Below are 14,664 nucleotides of genomic sequence, written 5' to 3' on the forward strand. Positions count from 1 at the left end.
ATAATATGTATATTTAAACACCAAGAAGGCAGAATTACTTAAAATTCTTTGTTTCCTATGTCTGACACAATGTTCTGTATGGAGCAGACACTTATTTTAAATATTTAAGTTAATATGGAATATGAATAAATTTCAAACAAAAAAAAACTGAAGACTACAGAATTGTAATGACAAAGAGTGAGGTTAAAGTAGACTTGAGTAATTATACTTTGAGCCTCCTTTCCTTGGAGAGGTAAGGCATAACAAAGATGAGAACATGTGAAAATACTACAAGATAAGGTTGATGTGTTTAGTTATTTTTGCTAAGCTGCTTTTTTTCCACTCCTTTAAATTAAATTTTTATCATAATTGATGGTTTCCTGGAAAAAAGAAGTAAGAATTTAATCAAAACCAAAAAGTAGTAATTTTTTAAAAGATATTTTAAAAACATCTTAAATTTCAAGGATTTTGACATCATACAGAAAAGGTAGTAGCAGAATTCTTTACCTCTGACTGCATGAGGAAGGAGTCCTGCATGTGATCTCTAACCTCCTTCAGGAAGCTGGGATGGCTACCTACCTGGAAAAAGATTAAGAAATTAAATTTGGCCAGAATTCAGACCACTCAAATTTGGATAATTCTCCCCTACCTAATAAAGAAATAAAGCCGGAACAAAACAAATAAAACAGGAAGGAAATGGAGCAGTTAACTCTTAAATCTTAAACCGCTTTTTTAGAGCTTAGAAGTATTAATATTCCCATATGAAACAGAGAAGGAGAATTTCAAACTAAAAGTTATCCCTAAACACAGAAAACTAGCTACCAAGGGAAAATTTTTTGTTAAGACTAACAACTTTATTTCATTTAACTAGCTAACTAGAAATTGTTTTTAAGCTGCAAGAAGCCCTATATCAAGAGTATTTATTGAAATTTTGGAGTTTTATACTGAGACTATCTTCCATACATGTATTCCCTAAGACTATTAAAACAATGTTTTACATGGCCAAGTCATATTATGGTAATGCTCAAGAAAAAAAACCAATCCAGGGCAGCTAGGTGGAACAGTGGATCGAGCACCGGCCCTGAGTCAGGAAGACCAGAGTTCAAATCTGTCCTCAGACACTTAATAACTGCCCAACTGTGTGACCTTGGGCAAGTCACTTAACCCTATTGCCTTGGCAAAAAACTAAAAAAAAAAGAAAGAAAAAAACTAACCAAGTTATAAGTCAAAAATAAATTTTGCATTTAAATTCTAATTAACATTAAATTTAATATCAGCAGAAATTCATTTTCTTTAGCCAAGATTCTACACATACTTTTTCAAAAGTTGCATATAGTAAGATTAGGGACTTTTAACATTACAACAGGAAGCATGGGGTTGTAAAGTAGAATATTAAATTTTTTAACACCTTTAAATAAAATAAATTTTATCTAATTTACATAATCCATGATTATAATCTTTAATAAAATTCTTGTTATCAAAGTCTGTGGAACTGACAAATGGTTTAAAATCAGAAATTGATACAATTCTATCAACAGAAATAACATTAAAGAGGTCATCTATTTTACACTACGCCACAAATACCAGGGAACTGTTTCATTTGACTTGAAACTGAAACTTTCCAAATTAGCTTCAAATATGCTCAATGTTTTGTTCATACTATGCATTTAATACAGATTTTGTTCTTTCATTCATACAGACACAGGCACAGGCACACACATGCACACCCCTACCTACTATATGTCTAGCACTACACTAAGCACATTACAAATGTGTATCTCATTTGATCCTCACAGTAACACTGAAAGGTAGGTGCTGTTATTACTGAGGGAGCCAAGGCGAAAACAGGTAAATGACTCACCCAGGTTCTTATAGCTAACATTTGAATTCAAATCTTCCTGTCTCTAGGAACAGTGCTATAGACACTAAACCACCTAGCTGCCTCAGATAACTGCCCAATGGGTATTTTTTCGGCATAACCAAAAAAATGGAGATTAAAAACATTTTGTTTGAATTACTAAAAGAACTGGAATCATCAAAAATTACAGTTATTATCCATTGGATAATTGGACATAAATTTACATCTTACAAAAGCAGGATTTAAATTCACAGCAATTAAAGTAAACAAAAAGACAATTAAAAGAATTAAAACTGCTATATAAAGACAAAAACTTTGGAACATTTAAGAAAGGTGATCAATGCAGGAATTAACCAGGATTCTGGAGGACTAATAAAGTATCCTGAGTTCAATATGTATTAAAGAGGTAGGTAGACCACTAGATAAGTTATGATTTAGAATCAGAGAACAAGGGTTGAATCCTAGGATCTACAGATACAATCTGTTAAAAAAGATAATTTTGTACCTACAAGGTGGCAAGCTGAATGCACAAAAAAAGCAATAATGAAGTACCTAAGACCTTACCTTATAAGGGGGGAAAGCAAGTATAGACAAGGTAAAAGCAGTTTTGGGGACTGTGAATAGATCTTGCCTGTGCAGCTGTGTTAACAAAGTAGTAAAAGTTGAGAGAGATCCATTCCAGGTATTTAATCACAGCTAAGTGATAAGGCAAAGGGGTGGAGGTGGTAGGAAGGACAGAAAGAAAAAGAGAAAGGGAAAGGGGCATTTTGGAGTAGAAATAATATATAAGCAAAGAAAGGTTGGAGCCAGATCACAATGGTCTATAAATGCTGCCAAATCAAAGAGTTTTATTTGATCCAACAGGTAATGGCGATATTGTAGCTTACTGAACAAGGGAAGAATGTTATTTTGGAGTGTCCCATTGGCAACTGTGGAGGATAAAATGAAAGAAAAAAAAACTGAATTAAATAGGTAAGAAGCCAGCCTCTAGAATAGTGCAGGCAAGAGATAATAAGGGGCTGAATTGGGATGATAGCTGTGTAACTGACTGAGAAAATAAAAAAAAAACAACACGCGCGCACGTATGTGTGTGTGTGTGTGTGTGTGTGTGTGTGTAGGGGGAGGGCATTTCTAAAATGACTTATATGAATGTATCATTTCGTACTACTAAAAATAAGAAAATCTCTATACTTAAAAAGGTCAGAAAAAGGGTAAGGCTTAATGTTAAATCTCCTATTGATTTCTACTACGTTATACTTTCAATTATCTACAGGGAAAGGATATGAATTTAAAGAGATTTACTAAAAATCAGTGATGGGAAAACTGCTAATGATTTTTGTCTATTACTTCTAATCCTAAATTTCTTCTAAAAGAAACTTCTCTGCTTTTATACTCCCATCTTATAAATTACAAAGTTAGAGTATTTTATAGAACTCTCTGCTCTTGAAAAATTATACTAATTTAATTCAGCTTTATATAATTACAGTGTTATAAACACCTACTTACCCTATCACATCATGGATAAACTATCTCATTAATCAATCATTTGTTGTTCTATATAATGGAGGACTAAAGAAAAGGCAAAGTTCATAATAAGGAATTAACAATTTTTTTTCAGTAAAAACCATCTCAGTGATAACAGCTCAAATATTACCCTTAAAGATTCATGTTTGAAATAACCTAAGTCTTTATAATCCATTTTCCCTACCATTTTTAATCAGACTGTCTCTTAATTTCACTTCATTAAGCTATAAAGGTGCTTACAAACTAAATTAAATACAAATTAAAATAGAAAGTTGGTAGAAAATATCTTCTTCCACGGATGCCTTCCTAAAGTAATTACAGTTAAATCAGTAAGTTGAAACCAGGTTTTTATATTTTTCAGAACCTAAGACATGGTCTTTGTTTTCACCTAGAACTTGGAGGCAAGGGCTATTATTCTACCAAGGTCATTGGAGGGTTTAAGCAAAGTCTTATTATAAGAGAAAACCCTTCAGGAACTGCCACTGAAAGTACTCTTAACATTGAGATTTGTGATCTCTCTCTCTCAATACACACATACACACACACATACACACACACACACATATGCGCATCTTTTAGGTCTATTACACAGAACTTTTTCCAATAAGATTTTGTGTTTAAGGAAAAAAACCCTAATTATTAAGGACTCACTTTGGATAGTCACCTAAAATTTGTACTAAATGGTAGGCAAAAATTAAACTAAAATCAAAATGGTCTCAAAGAGTGAGTTTCTAAAATAAGTCTAATGAACAGAAATAAAAGATGTCACTTTATTTCACACACATTTTTCAAAATTAAATCTTTTTTTTTTTACTTAAAAAAATTACCTGCTTGTATTCGGTGACACAGCTTTGGCAGCAAAATCTTTTCTGCTGGCCATCAACAATAAGGACATTGTTTCCAGCACCTTTGCTAGGCAAGTACTCGCCACACTGTTCACAGCAATTCATTATTAAGCCATTTGCCATTCTGTATCTATTAAAGCAGTGGTCACTGCAGAGCTTATGAGTCATGTTTTTAAAGCTTACTTCATGGCGAATCTAAAAGAAAAATGAAATACAATTTCGTATGGGAAAGAAGATCTGTGACTCCTCTGAAGACATGTTTACAGAAAGACAATCAATGTAATTAGACCTAGAAGGACATTTTTGAGGTAATTTAACTGTACCTCCCCCATTTCAGAGATAAGGGGAGTTGCACCCCAATAAAGTTAATACGCTTATAATCACATGACTACCTCATTTCACTTTCACAAATAGAAACTAAAAACTGACTGATAACCAAACTAGCTTTGTTAAGTATGGTGGTCTACCATGTAAAAAGAATGGACCAAAAAATTTTTTAAATAAACATTTCAAACATTTCTTTTGAAAACAAAAAACAAATACAATAAATTAGAAACAAGGAGAACTGCAAGAAGCAAATATTTTAAAATTTATTTTAACTTTTTTCCAATACATGTAAAGATAAGTTTTCAACATTCATTTCCTTTAAGAGTTTTAGTTTCACATTTTTCTACCTCCTTCCCTTCCTTGACCCCTCTCCCCATGTCAGTCATCTGACAGAGATTACACATGTACAATCATGTTGAACATATTTCCACATTAGTCAAACTGTGATAGAATTAGAACAAAAGGAGAAAAAGCCATGAGGGGAAAAAAGTCAAAACATAAAACCAATTATGAAAAAGTAAAAATAGTATGCTTTAGGGACAGCTAGGTGGCACAGTGGACACAGCACTGGCCCTGAGGACTCGGGAGGACCTCAGTTCAAATCCGGCCTCAGACATTTAATAATTTCCTAGCTGTGTGACCTTGGGCAAATCACCTAAAACGAAAATAGTATGCTTTGGTTTGCTTTCATTTTTTCTCTGGATATGAATGGCATTTTCCATCACTAGGCTTTTAGAATTGCCTTCAATCATTGATGAGAGGAGCTAAATCTATCACAGTTGATCATACCACAATGTTGCTGCCAATATTGTACCATATATTTTTAAAGAATGAAAAGACCATTATTTAATGCTTAATTATGCCCTTCTACCTGAATTCTGAGCAAGATCATTACTTAATTTTCCTGTGACCCCACCCTGGTGCCAAACTCTTCTCTATTTACCTTTACAAATGGAGAGGGAAGAATAAAAGAAAAGTGTGTGTGGGGGGGTGGAATCTGTGGAGATATAACTAAGGAAACTTTTAATGAATCCACCCCTCTTCAGAAATTATCCAAATAAAAATGTTAAAGACATATATTTAACTAGAAAAAAGTACTACCCATTTCAGTCAAGGGGATTACATTACTAATCAAATCTACCTTAATCTCTTCCTTCAGACTAACAAAATCTATCTTCAATTCATCCTTCTAAGTCTACTAGAGTACCTTGCAAATCAAATTTTAAAAATATATTATAATAAATTAAAAAATAAAGCTTAGATAACTTTTTATCACAAATCCATTTTAATCAGGCAGAATACAAACCTCTGTTAGTTTGCCACAGATTGTACATCTTGATTTATTTAAGAGTCCTTTTGAAGGATTCTGCTTGTCTTCATAGAGTGATAAGCATGAAGTACTACAGAATTCCTGAAAGGATTCACTTGAATCCACTTGGGCAACAATGGTTCCTTTCATTGTTGTTATATCTCTAAAAAAAAGGTAGAAAAAGTATATATTATATTTTAACAATATAATATTATCTTTTAAAAATAATTAAAATGCTTACTACCCTCGAATATATATTTATACAAAAATCAACCAAATTCTACCAGATGGGGGAATTCCAATAGAAGACCATGTAGGAGGAAGCAGTCAAAAGACTAAGATGTTAAAAAGTACTAAGAAGACAGATTAGGTCAGCTATAAAAAGTAAAATGAAAAACAGCCAGTAGGTTCAAATCAGTTAAAATTATCCAAAAAGCAAATAAAAATCAATACACCTCTGACTTGAATCAGAAAATTTTATAAAAATATATCCAAAAACTATTCATTTTTAGGTTTCACCTCAGTCATATGTACAATATAGTACATTATAGCATTCAACTTGCAAATAATAATAGAGAACATTTATAGAAAGTTTACTGTGTGCTAAATTTGGTCCTCACAATAACTGTGGGAGGTGGGTACTATTATTATCATCCCATTTTACAGGTGAGGAAACTGAGGCAAACTGAGTAAGTCACTTGTCCAGAGACATAAAAACAGTAGGGCTTAGAGGTCAAATTTGAACTCTTCCTTACTCCTATTGTGATTAAAACCAAAACCTGCTGAGAGTTATAAGATTTATAACCATAAAGGAACTTTGAGACCAACTTTGCATCCAAGCTCCCACATTTTAAAGGTGAGAAAATTGCACCTCCAGGTTAGTTGACTTGCCTAAGGTCACAAAGACTGTAACCAGCAGAATTTTTCATATTCTTTGTGCTATACCACATCCGACTTTATAATACAATTTATTTAAATACAATAAATCTTTACAGAAATCAGCAATTAAATGTATTCTAAACTATGAAGGTCTAAAAATAAAAAATTCTACTCACCTAGAAATGGACAGGAAGACCCCACCCTGATCTGACTGGTTATTATACACTCTCTTCTACCTAAGCGACATTTAACTTCTGAGTTGAGTTAAATTGGCAGGGCAAGCTAGATCCTGACTCAGAAGAAAACTTATAGGAACAGAAAGAGAACATCATTTAAGTCAAATGGTTCTCAAAATAAAACTAAATTCTATTTATGGCGTATTCAATGTTTTAAAATAAATAATATCCAAGTATATATTCCTCTAATGTGGTTTTTAAAATATACAAGACCAAAATTTTATCAAGTTTATAAAAATGTGTAACCAAGAAAGCTATAAAATTTCATTTGCCATTAAGAATCCACTTCACTCAACTAAAAACACAGAACCTCCAACTATCATAAAAGGACTCCCATACCAAAATTCCAAAAACCTCTCTCTAAAGCAACTTAAATCACTGAACTCCAAAGCCTTCTGACTGTAATTCCCCAAATATCACCTATGTAAGACTTAAAGAGATAATAAACAAGATAGAGCTTGATTACATTAAATTCAAAAGGTTTTGTATAAATAAAATACTAACATAGCCAAGATTAGAAGGTAATCATAAAATTAGGAAAAAATTTTTCTCAGTTTCTCAGATAAAAATTTGATATCTCAAATATAAGAATTGTCAAATGTATTAGAATGAGTTATCTCTCACTTGTTAAATGGTCAAAGTATATGATTAAGTTTTTCAACAAGGAAATCAAAGCTATATGTATGATGATAAAAAAATGCTCTAAAATGAAGGCTGCCCAACCTTAATTTTAAAAGTTTATATTGAAACAATACACAAGATATTTAGACTTGTCATTTTAGTGAGAGCTCTGTGGTAGCTTATAAACCCCCAGGCCACATATTGGACAGTACTAAATCATTACTGATCAAACAAATGCTGATAAAAACAACTCTGAGATAATCATCTTATACCTATAATAAAGTGGGTTAAAATGATGGAAAGAGAAAATGACAAATGTTGGAAAGGGATGTGGAAAAATTGGGACACTAATATACTGTTGGTGCAATTGTGAACTGATCCAACCATTCATTAGAGCAATTTGGAATTATGTCCAAAGAATTACATATACACACTATTAGGTCTGTTTCCCAAAGTGAGGAAATGTCAATTCACTGGAGAATGGTTAAACAAGTTGTGATTTATGATTGTGATGGACTACTACTGTGTTGTAAAGAAATGTAGAACACACTGATGTTTAAAAAAAAAAAACACTAAAGACTTGCATGAAATAAAGAGTGAAATGAGCAGAATTCAGAGAACACTGGATACAATTAATAGTAATATTGTTTAAAAAACTAATTCTAGATATTCTTAGTATTAAAAATATTCAAATCACGTACAAAAGACTAATAAAAAAAGGATGCTATCAATTTACAGAGAAGATCTGATAAATAACAGTATGCATAGCATAATTACTTATCTGTGTCAAATGATGGCCTTCTCCAATGAGAGGTGAGATAAAGGAAGACAATATGGAGCTTACAAAAATTAAATTTTAAAAAAACTTGAGGAGAAAGAACTTGGCCAGCAATAGACACACATGTACAGTAATGCACTTCATTTCTGTTATACAGCATACTTTTCCCCAAAAAATGTCCTTCTCAACCTATATGGTTCAGTAAAAAATGAAGTTAAAGATATCCCTTACTTTTTGCACATGACGCAGAGTTTCTTTGGAGCAGGCTTGTGTGAGAATGAGGAAAGACAAGAAGTAGAACAAAACAGGTGAGCAGATCCTTTTCGTTGATAGGCAGTTTGTCCCTTCTGCAAAGGTTTTTTGCAATTTGCACAAGTAACTTTAACTGGTTTAGTAGGTTGCTGTTGTGAAGGAGGCTGGAAAATCTGCTTAGGAAGTGAGGCCACTGGTGACAATGAATCCACCCCAGGTTGCTTCTGATTTCGGGGAAATGAAGCTGACTGGGAGATCCAGGAATCTTAAAGACATAATACATACACAAGAATAACTAAAGTAATTTCCAATCAAATCTGAATACCATGAAAATATTTTAAGCTCTCACCAAATTGCAAGATTTAGGTTAGGAAGATTCTACTTCATAAAATGATTCTTTTATGAATAGCTTAAAGTGGGAATATACATGTTAATAAAAATTTACATGCAATCCTTAAGAAATGCTTTCTGTGAAGAATCAAGATTGGGTATTAAAATGAGAATTCACATAACAGCCAGATAATAATCATAAAAATTAGAACTGAAAGGGATCTCCGGAATCATCTAATCCAAATCCTTTAATGTTAAAATTTAGGAAATAAGGGTCAAGACACCCGATCTTGTGGAGTTTCTCTTATGCAAATCTTTAGAAAATACACTTTCCAGACTTCTAAAGTTATTCTGTGCTAAAACCACAGTAAATAATGTGAAACATGGCAACTATATTGGCAACTATAACACAGTAGCAATAAATTCTCTCATTGCCTCCCAAATAAAAAAACATTCTAACTGTATGAGAGTAACTTCAACATGAAACACTGTCACTAAGACTACAGTATTGAGTTATCAGTGGGTGTCCTCTCTTCCTTGACTCCAAAACTTTAGAATTATTTTATCTTTTGCCTAATTCATTAGCTCTCACCAATGTTAAACTTTGCTAGCAGCTTCCTTCCTTCCTCCATCTCTCTTTAAATCTAATGTTCACTAACTATTGTTGCTGCCAATACATCCAGCATCTGTCAGTACTTCTATTTATGTTCCTCCTCTTATTCATAATTCTGTGTTAACACCTTTTCTTCTATAGTTTCTCCAGTACATCTAAATAGGATTTGTTTGGTTTTTAAAGGGCTGTCTTTTTACAGGGACCACTAAACAAGAAGACTCCTTTCTAGCAAGCCAACTGTCACATCTTAATAGGCAGCTTTCTAGTCTTCTTGATTGCATCACTAATGGTTGTTCAAATATTGCTTCTTTGTTATACACATAATCATGCACACAAACACATACACACGTACCACACATAAAGTTGAGGTTTAGGGAAGGAAGGGAAGACTCAAAGTAGAACAGGGAAAAAAAAAGATAATTTTTGAATTCTGGGATGTTCTGAAGGTCCAAGGAGCCGAGAAGGCTGACATCAATGACTGACACAATTTTACTAGCATTTTGAGAACAAAAATTATAAATACTAACTGTAAGGTAAAAATAGCATGTAATCCAGAACTAAAATTAAAGTCTTCCTTATCACCAGAATAATTTTTCATTCAACAAAAAACTAGTTATTAAAAGTGCTATTGCAGTTTTACGGGAAGAGAGGAGAGGGTCTTTCAGAAAAAATTGAAAGTAATATACTACAAAGATTAAAAGAATCTACGAAATTTTCTCTTTTAATAAAATTTATTTTGTCCTAATTCATAGGAATAATTACAATACCATTTGACACTGAACAGAAGCATTCTTAATATTTTTAATTAAATTCAGCAGCTCATTTTCTCTGTACATAAACTATTTTCAGCTCAAATTCTACCTGACCAAAAGAAAATTTTACACTCTAAAAAAACTAAGTGATTAAACAAATCTTTAAATTTATTGACTCAGGGGCTGCAAAGGGGCACAGTAGATAAAAGTTCTAGCCATGGAGTCAGGAAGACCTGAGTTCAAATCCAGATCTAAGATGATTAATAATTATTTAGCTGTATGACAAGTCACTTAACCCCACTGGCCTTGCAAAAACCAAATGAATGAATGAATTAGTGAACGAATAAATAAATAAATAAATTTATAGACTCAGGATAGATTAGAACTATAAGGGGCCTTGGAAATCATTAAGTATAGATCCTTCACCTTATAGCTGAGGAAACAGCCAGAAATCTAAGTAATATGCCAAACATCACAAAAATATTTTATAACATTAGAAATAAGAACACACTCAGGTCAGTTGGCTAAGTTCAATTTTTCCTTCTACTATGCAGCAGTGTTACGGACTCAGAAAATCAGAATCTTATATGATAATGAATTTCTAGAGATGGGTACTTTAGTAGTACTTTATGGAGAAAGCAGAAACAATGAAAGACTGAGTAATATATACTTAGTTTTAATACTATTTATAAAGTAAGAAAAAAAGAAATATAACCTCAGTCATATTCTAAATCCTACAATTCCATAAACTATCTCCTTATGCACAACTGAAAAAGACATGTTTTTTCTTTGTGTATCACAGCACAATTCAAGATATAATAATTACAATATTACTTCTGTGCTGCCTATGTGAACAATAACTTGACATCTGAAATGACTTAAAACTTTCTTCACCAGTAATATCTCAGAGAATCTTTGCAATATAGCACCCCAAAAGGGTATCATGCAATTGCTACAGAAGTGATTATCTGAAGGTACAAATAATTCTTTAATTTTAAAACTCAACATATTAAAAAATATTAGTAACATAATGCTAAAAATTCATAAAACCAAAACTTAATTTTTGGTTAATCCTTAAAATATACAGACTTTGCTGTTTTTTAAACTGATGTATGCTGCTTGCCTTGTAATTTCATCAAGATATTAAATTTTCTAATAAGAAAAACCACTCTAAATCACAGGTTAGCACCTCTATGCAATATCTGTTCTTAAAGAGTTGCTTGGGGTGGTACTCAAAGTTAGAAAGCCTTAGAAGATACATTCAATTTGTGACAAAGTATTTGAACCCTTGTCTTCCTGCATGTAAGTAGATTTTACATATTACATCATGATAAAAAAAAATAAACAAATCCAAATTCATATTACCTCCTTTACTTTACCTGACAATTAGGTAAGAGGTCTTTACTATTCTATCAACAGGATATATTATTGTGATAAGCAATTTTTCAAAAAAGTGTTTTCATGTTTTATACAACAAATTTATCATTTTTTATGAAATGATGCAAAAATAAACAGAATCAGGAAAAAAACACAACACTACAATAATGTAAATGGAAAGAACAAGTGAGTCAAAACTCAGCATTGTGAAATTACAAGACCAATTGTGGCTTAGAAAAGAATATCGGGGCAGTTAGGTGGCACAGTGGATAAAACACTGGCCCTGGAATCAGGAGTACCTGAGTTCAAATCCAGTCTCAGACACTTAATAATTACCTAGCTGTGTGGCCTTGGGCAAGCCACTTAACCCCATTTGCCTTGCAAAAACCTTTAAAAAAAAAACCCAACAGAATCTATCTCCCTTTGTTCCTTAAAAAGGAAGTATGGGGAAAGAATACTACAAATCAGACTTAGCTGATGAGTATATCATTTTCAAGGAACTGTTCCCCCCCCCCTCCAATATAAGCCAGGGTGTCTGGAAGGGGGAAAGGAGAGAATAGGAAATGAAGATGACACAAGGGGCAGCTAGGTGGTGCAGTGGATAAAGCACCAGCCCTGGAGTCAGGAGTACCTGGGTTCAAATCCAGTCACAACACTTAATAATTACCTAGCTGTGTGGCCTTGGGCAAGCCACTTAACACCATTTGCCTTGCAAAAAAAAAAAAAAGATGACACAAAAAGAAATTATTAAACCTGCATTTTCTTTTCTATTTCATTAGAAAGTGGAAAGTTTAGACCAAATTGGAAAAAAATCTTTTATGTATAATAATAATTATTGGATATGATTATAAAGTAATGAGACCCACACATCGAAAAAAAGCTCTATAATTCATAAATATAATTGAGCTGTCGGTAAAAAGTTTCTTCCCCTGTTTAATAATGTTTTTCTAAGTGGTTTCTTTTTATTTACATATATAAAATGATATAAAAAAGTTTAAATTCCCAAATTTGGTTGGTGGAAAAAAAAATTAAACATGAAACCATCGTCCCATACTAAACTCTCAAGTAGAACAGGGTCATTTTATAAATACTACTCTTTCCCCTTCAATTACCCAAATTAATGAGAAGTCACAGATATGTGGCATTTAATAAGGGTTTTTTTGTCCTAATTTAAGATGAATGTGTCCAATGATTTAAGAAATCATAAAGATGAGGAATTATTCTGCTTCTTCATACAGACTTCAACAATTCAACTTGTTTTATTTCTCTTATTTTCACTTTCATTTTATTTATCTGATTTGTATTCCATGGCCAAGATGGGCCAGTTTATCTCTCAGTTGACACAAAGTTAATACACACACTCCTTTACACTCTTCTATAGTAAAACTAACTCAAGCAAAGGAAGACAAAATAATAACAAAACACTACCCAACCATCTTAAAAAACAATACTGTTATCCCTGCTGATAATCCTCATTATAATAATTAAAAAAAAGTTAACAAAGCTATCCAAAAAGTAACAACACTGACTTAAAGTTACTATCCTTTCTTCTCATATTCCTAAAATCTAAAAAGGGTGATCATTAGTGGATACAAAGAGTATTCAAAAGAGAAGACTTCATATTTCTTCTCATCCTCTGTTATAAACTTGGGGCTGCTTGATTTGGAAGTAAATTTTCAAAAAAATATTTTCTTTCAAAAAGCAGTAGCAATAACATGACAATAAAATTTCAGTCTAATAGTATTAACAAGGGACCAAATAGAAACACAGTAGTCCAAAATAAGTACTTTTTCCTAAACAATTCTATGTAAACACTATTTTATTTGGACTTGGAAACAAAAATATGGACGAAGTATTGTGCTGAGACAAATCTATAATTTCTAAAAGTGAAACACTTTAGATGTAATTTTCGGCATATAGAGTTGATAAATTTTTTTCAAGAATAGCTAGTATTATATTTATTCTTCTTGACTAAATCACAAAAAAAATTCAAATTATTCCCATACTCTGAAAAGAACAAAAACAATGTTACTTCAAAAGTAAAGAACCTATAAAACCAAGAAAAGAGAAAGATAATGGAATTATAACTAAGCAAACTACAAATGCATGCCATTGCAGTTAAGGCTTACCAGGATTATGATGAGTTGCAGATTCTCCATTCTGAAAAACGTCTCCTGTCACATTCATTCTACCAGGATTAAAAGGTCCTACTCCAGTCTTGGTCTGTGAAGTTAAAGATGGGGTGTATGTTTGTATATTAACACCAAAATTACTTGACTGCAGTCCGTTAGAGACATCTCCCAAGTTGGTATTCTGCAGTGATGTTACATGTGTAATCATTAAGTTCATATCACGCCCATCAGTATTTTCTAATTGGCCATCATTCACTGAGCTTACACCTGTTTCTAATGTAGTAACATTAGCAATCTGAATTTCAGAGTCTGGTTCTGTGGTGATACCACTATTACCCATTCCTGCATTTACCTTACTTCTTGAAAAACTGGATGCTGAGAAATCCAAATCATTGGTTCTATTTTTAGTCTCAGGAAGTCTCCGTTCTATAAAACTGGAAGTATTTTTCTCTTGTCCTTGATTTGTTTCAATGTCCTCTTCATCATCAATGATAATTGTCTCACTTATACTTCCCTTTTGAGGAGTCAATTCTTTTGAGGAAGAAAGCTTAGAATCATTTCCTTGCTGTTCTTCGTTTTTTGATGATGGAAATGTGATGTTTCTTTGATCAGATACCACTGGGGCAACAGTTGGTGGTGGTTGTATAGGTTCAATAAAAACAACATCATCATCATCTTCTACTGATGTGTTCTGAAACTTATTAGATCTAGAAACCAAAGAATTAGCTGGACCTCCAAATGAATTTCCTACATTTGTGAGACTAGTTGCCATGGCTGTAGTCCCTAATAAAACAGGAGTCTGGTCTGTCAAATCTACTCCTCCCACTGAACTTGTGTCCATTCCAGATGACC

At 32.5% G+C, this 14,664-nt stretch overlaps 1 protein-coding gene across 2 annotated transcripts in view; it reads right to left on the reverse strand.

The window, feature by feature from the left end:
* The window catches only part of ZMYM2 (zinc finger MYM-type containing 2), a 103,431-nt gene that overhangs the window by 64,343 nt on the left and 24,424 nt on the right, over positions 1-14,664 (reverse strand). Inside the window, exons 2-7 of one of the 2 annotated variants that reach the window (XM_074216251.1) lie at positions 14,165-14,663; positions 13,810-13,903; positions 8,588-8,873; positions 5,840-6,005; positions 4,189-4,401; positions 487-558 (exon numbers count right to left, since the gene is read on the reverse strand). In XM_074216251.1, the coding sequence (XP_074072352.1) occupies positions 487-558; positions 4,189-4,401; positions 5,840-6,005; positions 8,588-8,873; positions 13,810-13,903; positions 14,165-14,663 (1,330 nt within the window). Of the gene's footprint in view, positions 1-486; positions 559-4,188; positions 4,402-5,839; positions 6,006-8,587; positions 8,874-13,809; position 14,664 lie in introns of both variants that reach the window. The other variant, XM_074216250.1, reaches the window with a different exon arrangement.

Source organism: Macrotis lagotis, chromosome 1 (genome assembly GCF_037893015.1).
Source record: "Macrotis lagotis isolate mMagLag1 chromosome 1, bilby.v1.9.chrom.fasta, whole genome shotgun sequence".
NCBI lineage: Eukaryota > Metazoa > Chordata > Mammalia > Peramelemorphia > Peramelidae > Macrotis > Macrotis lagotis.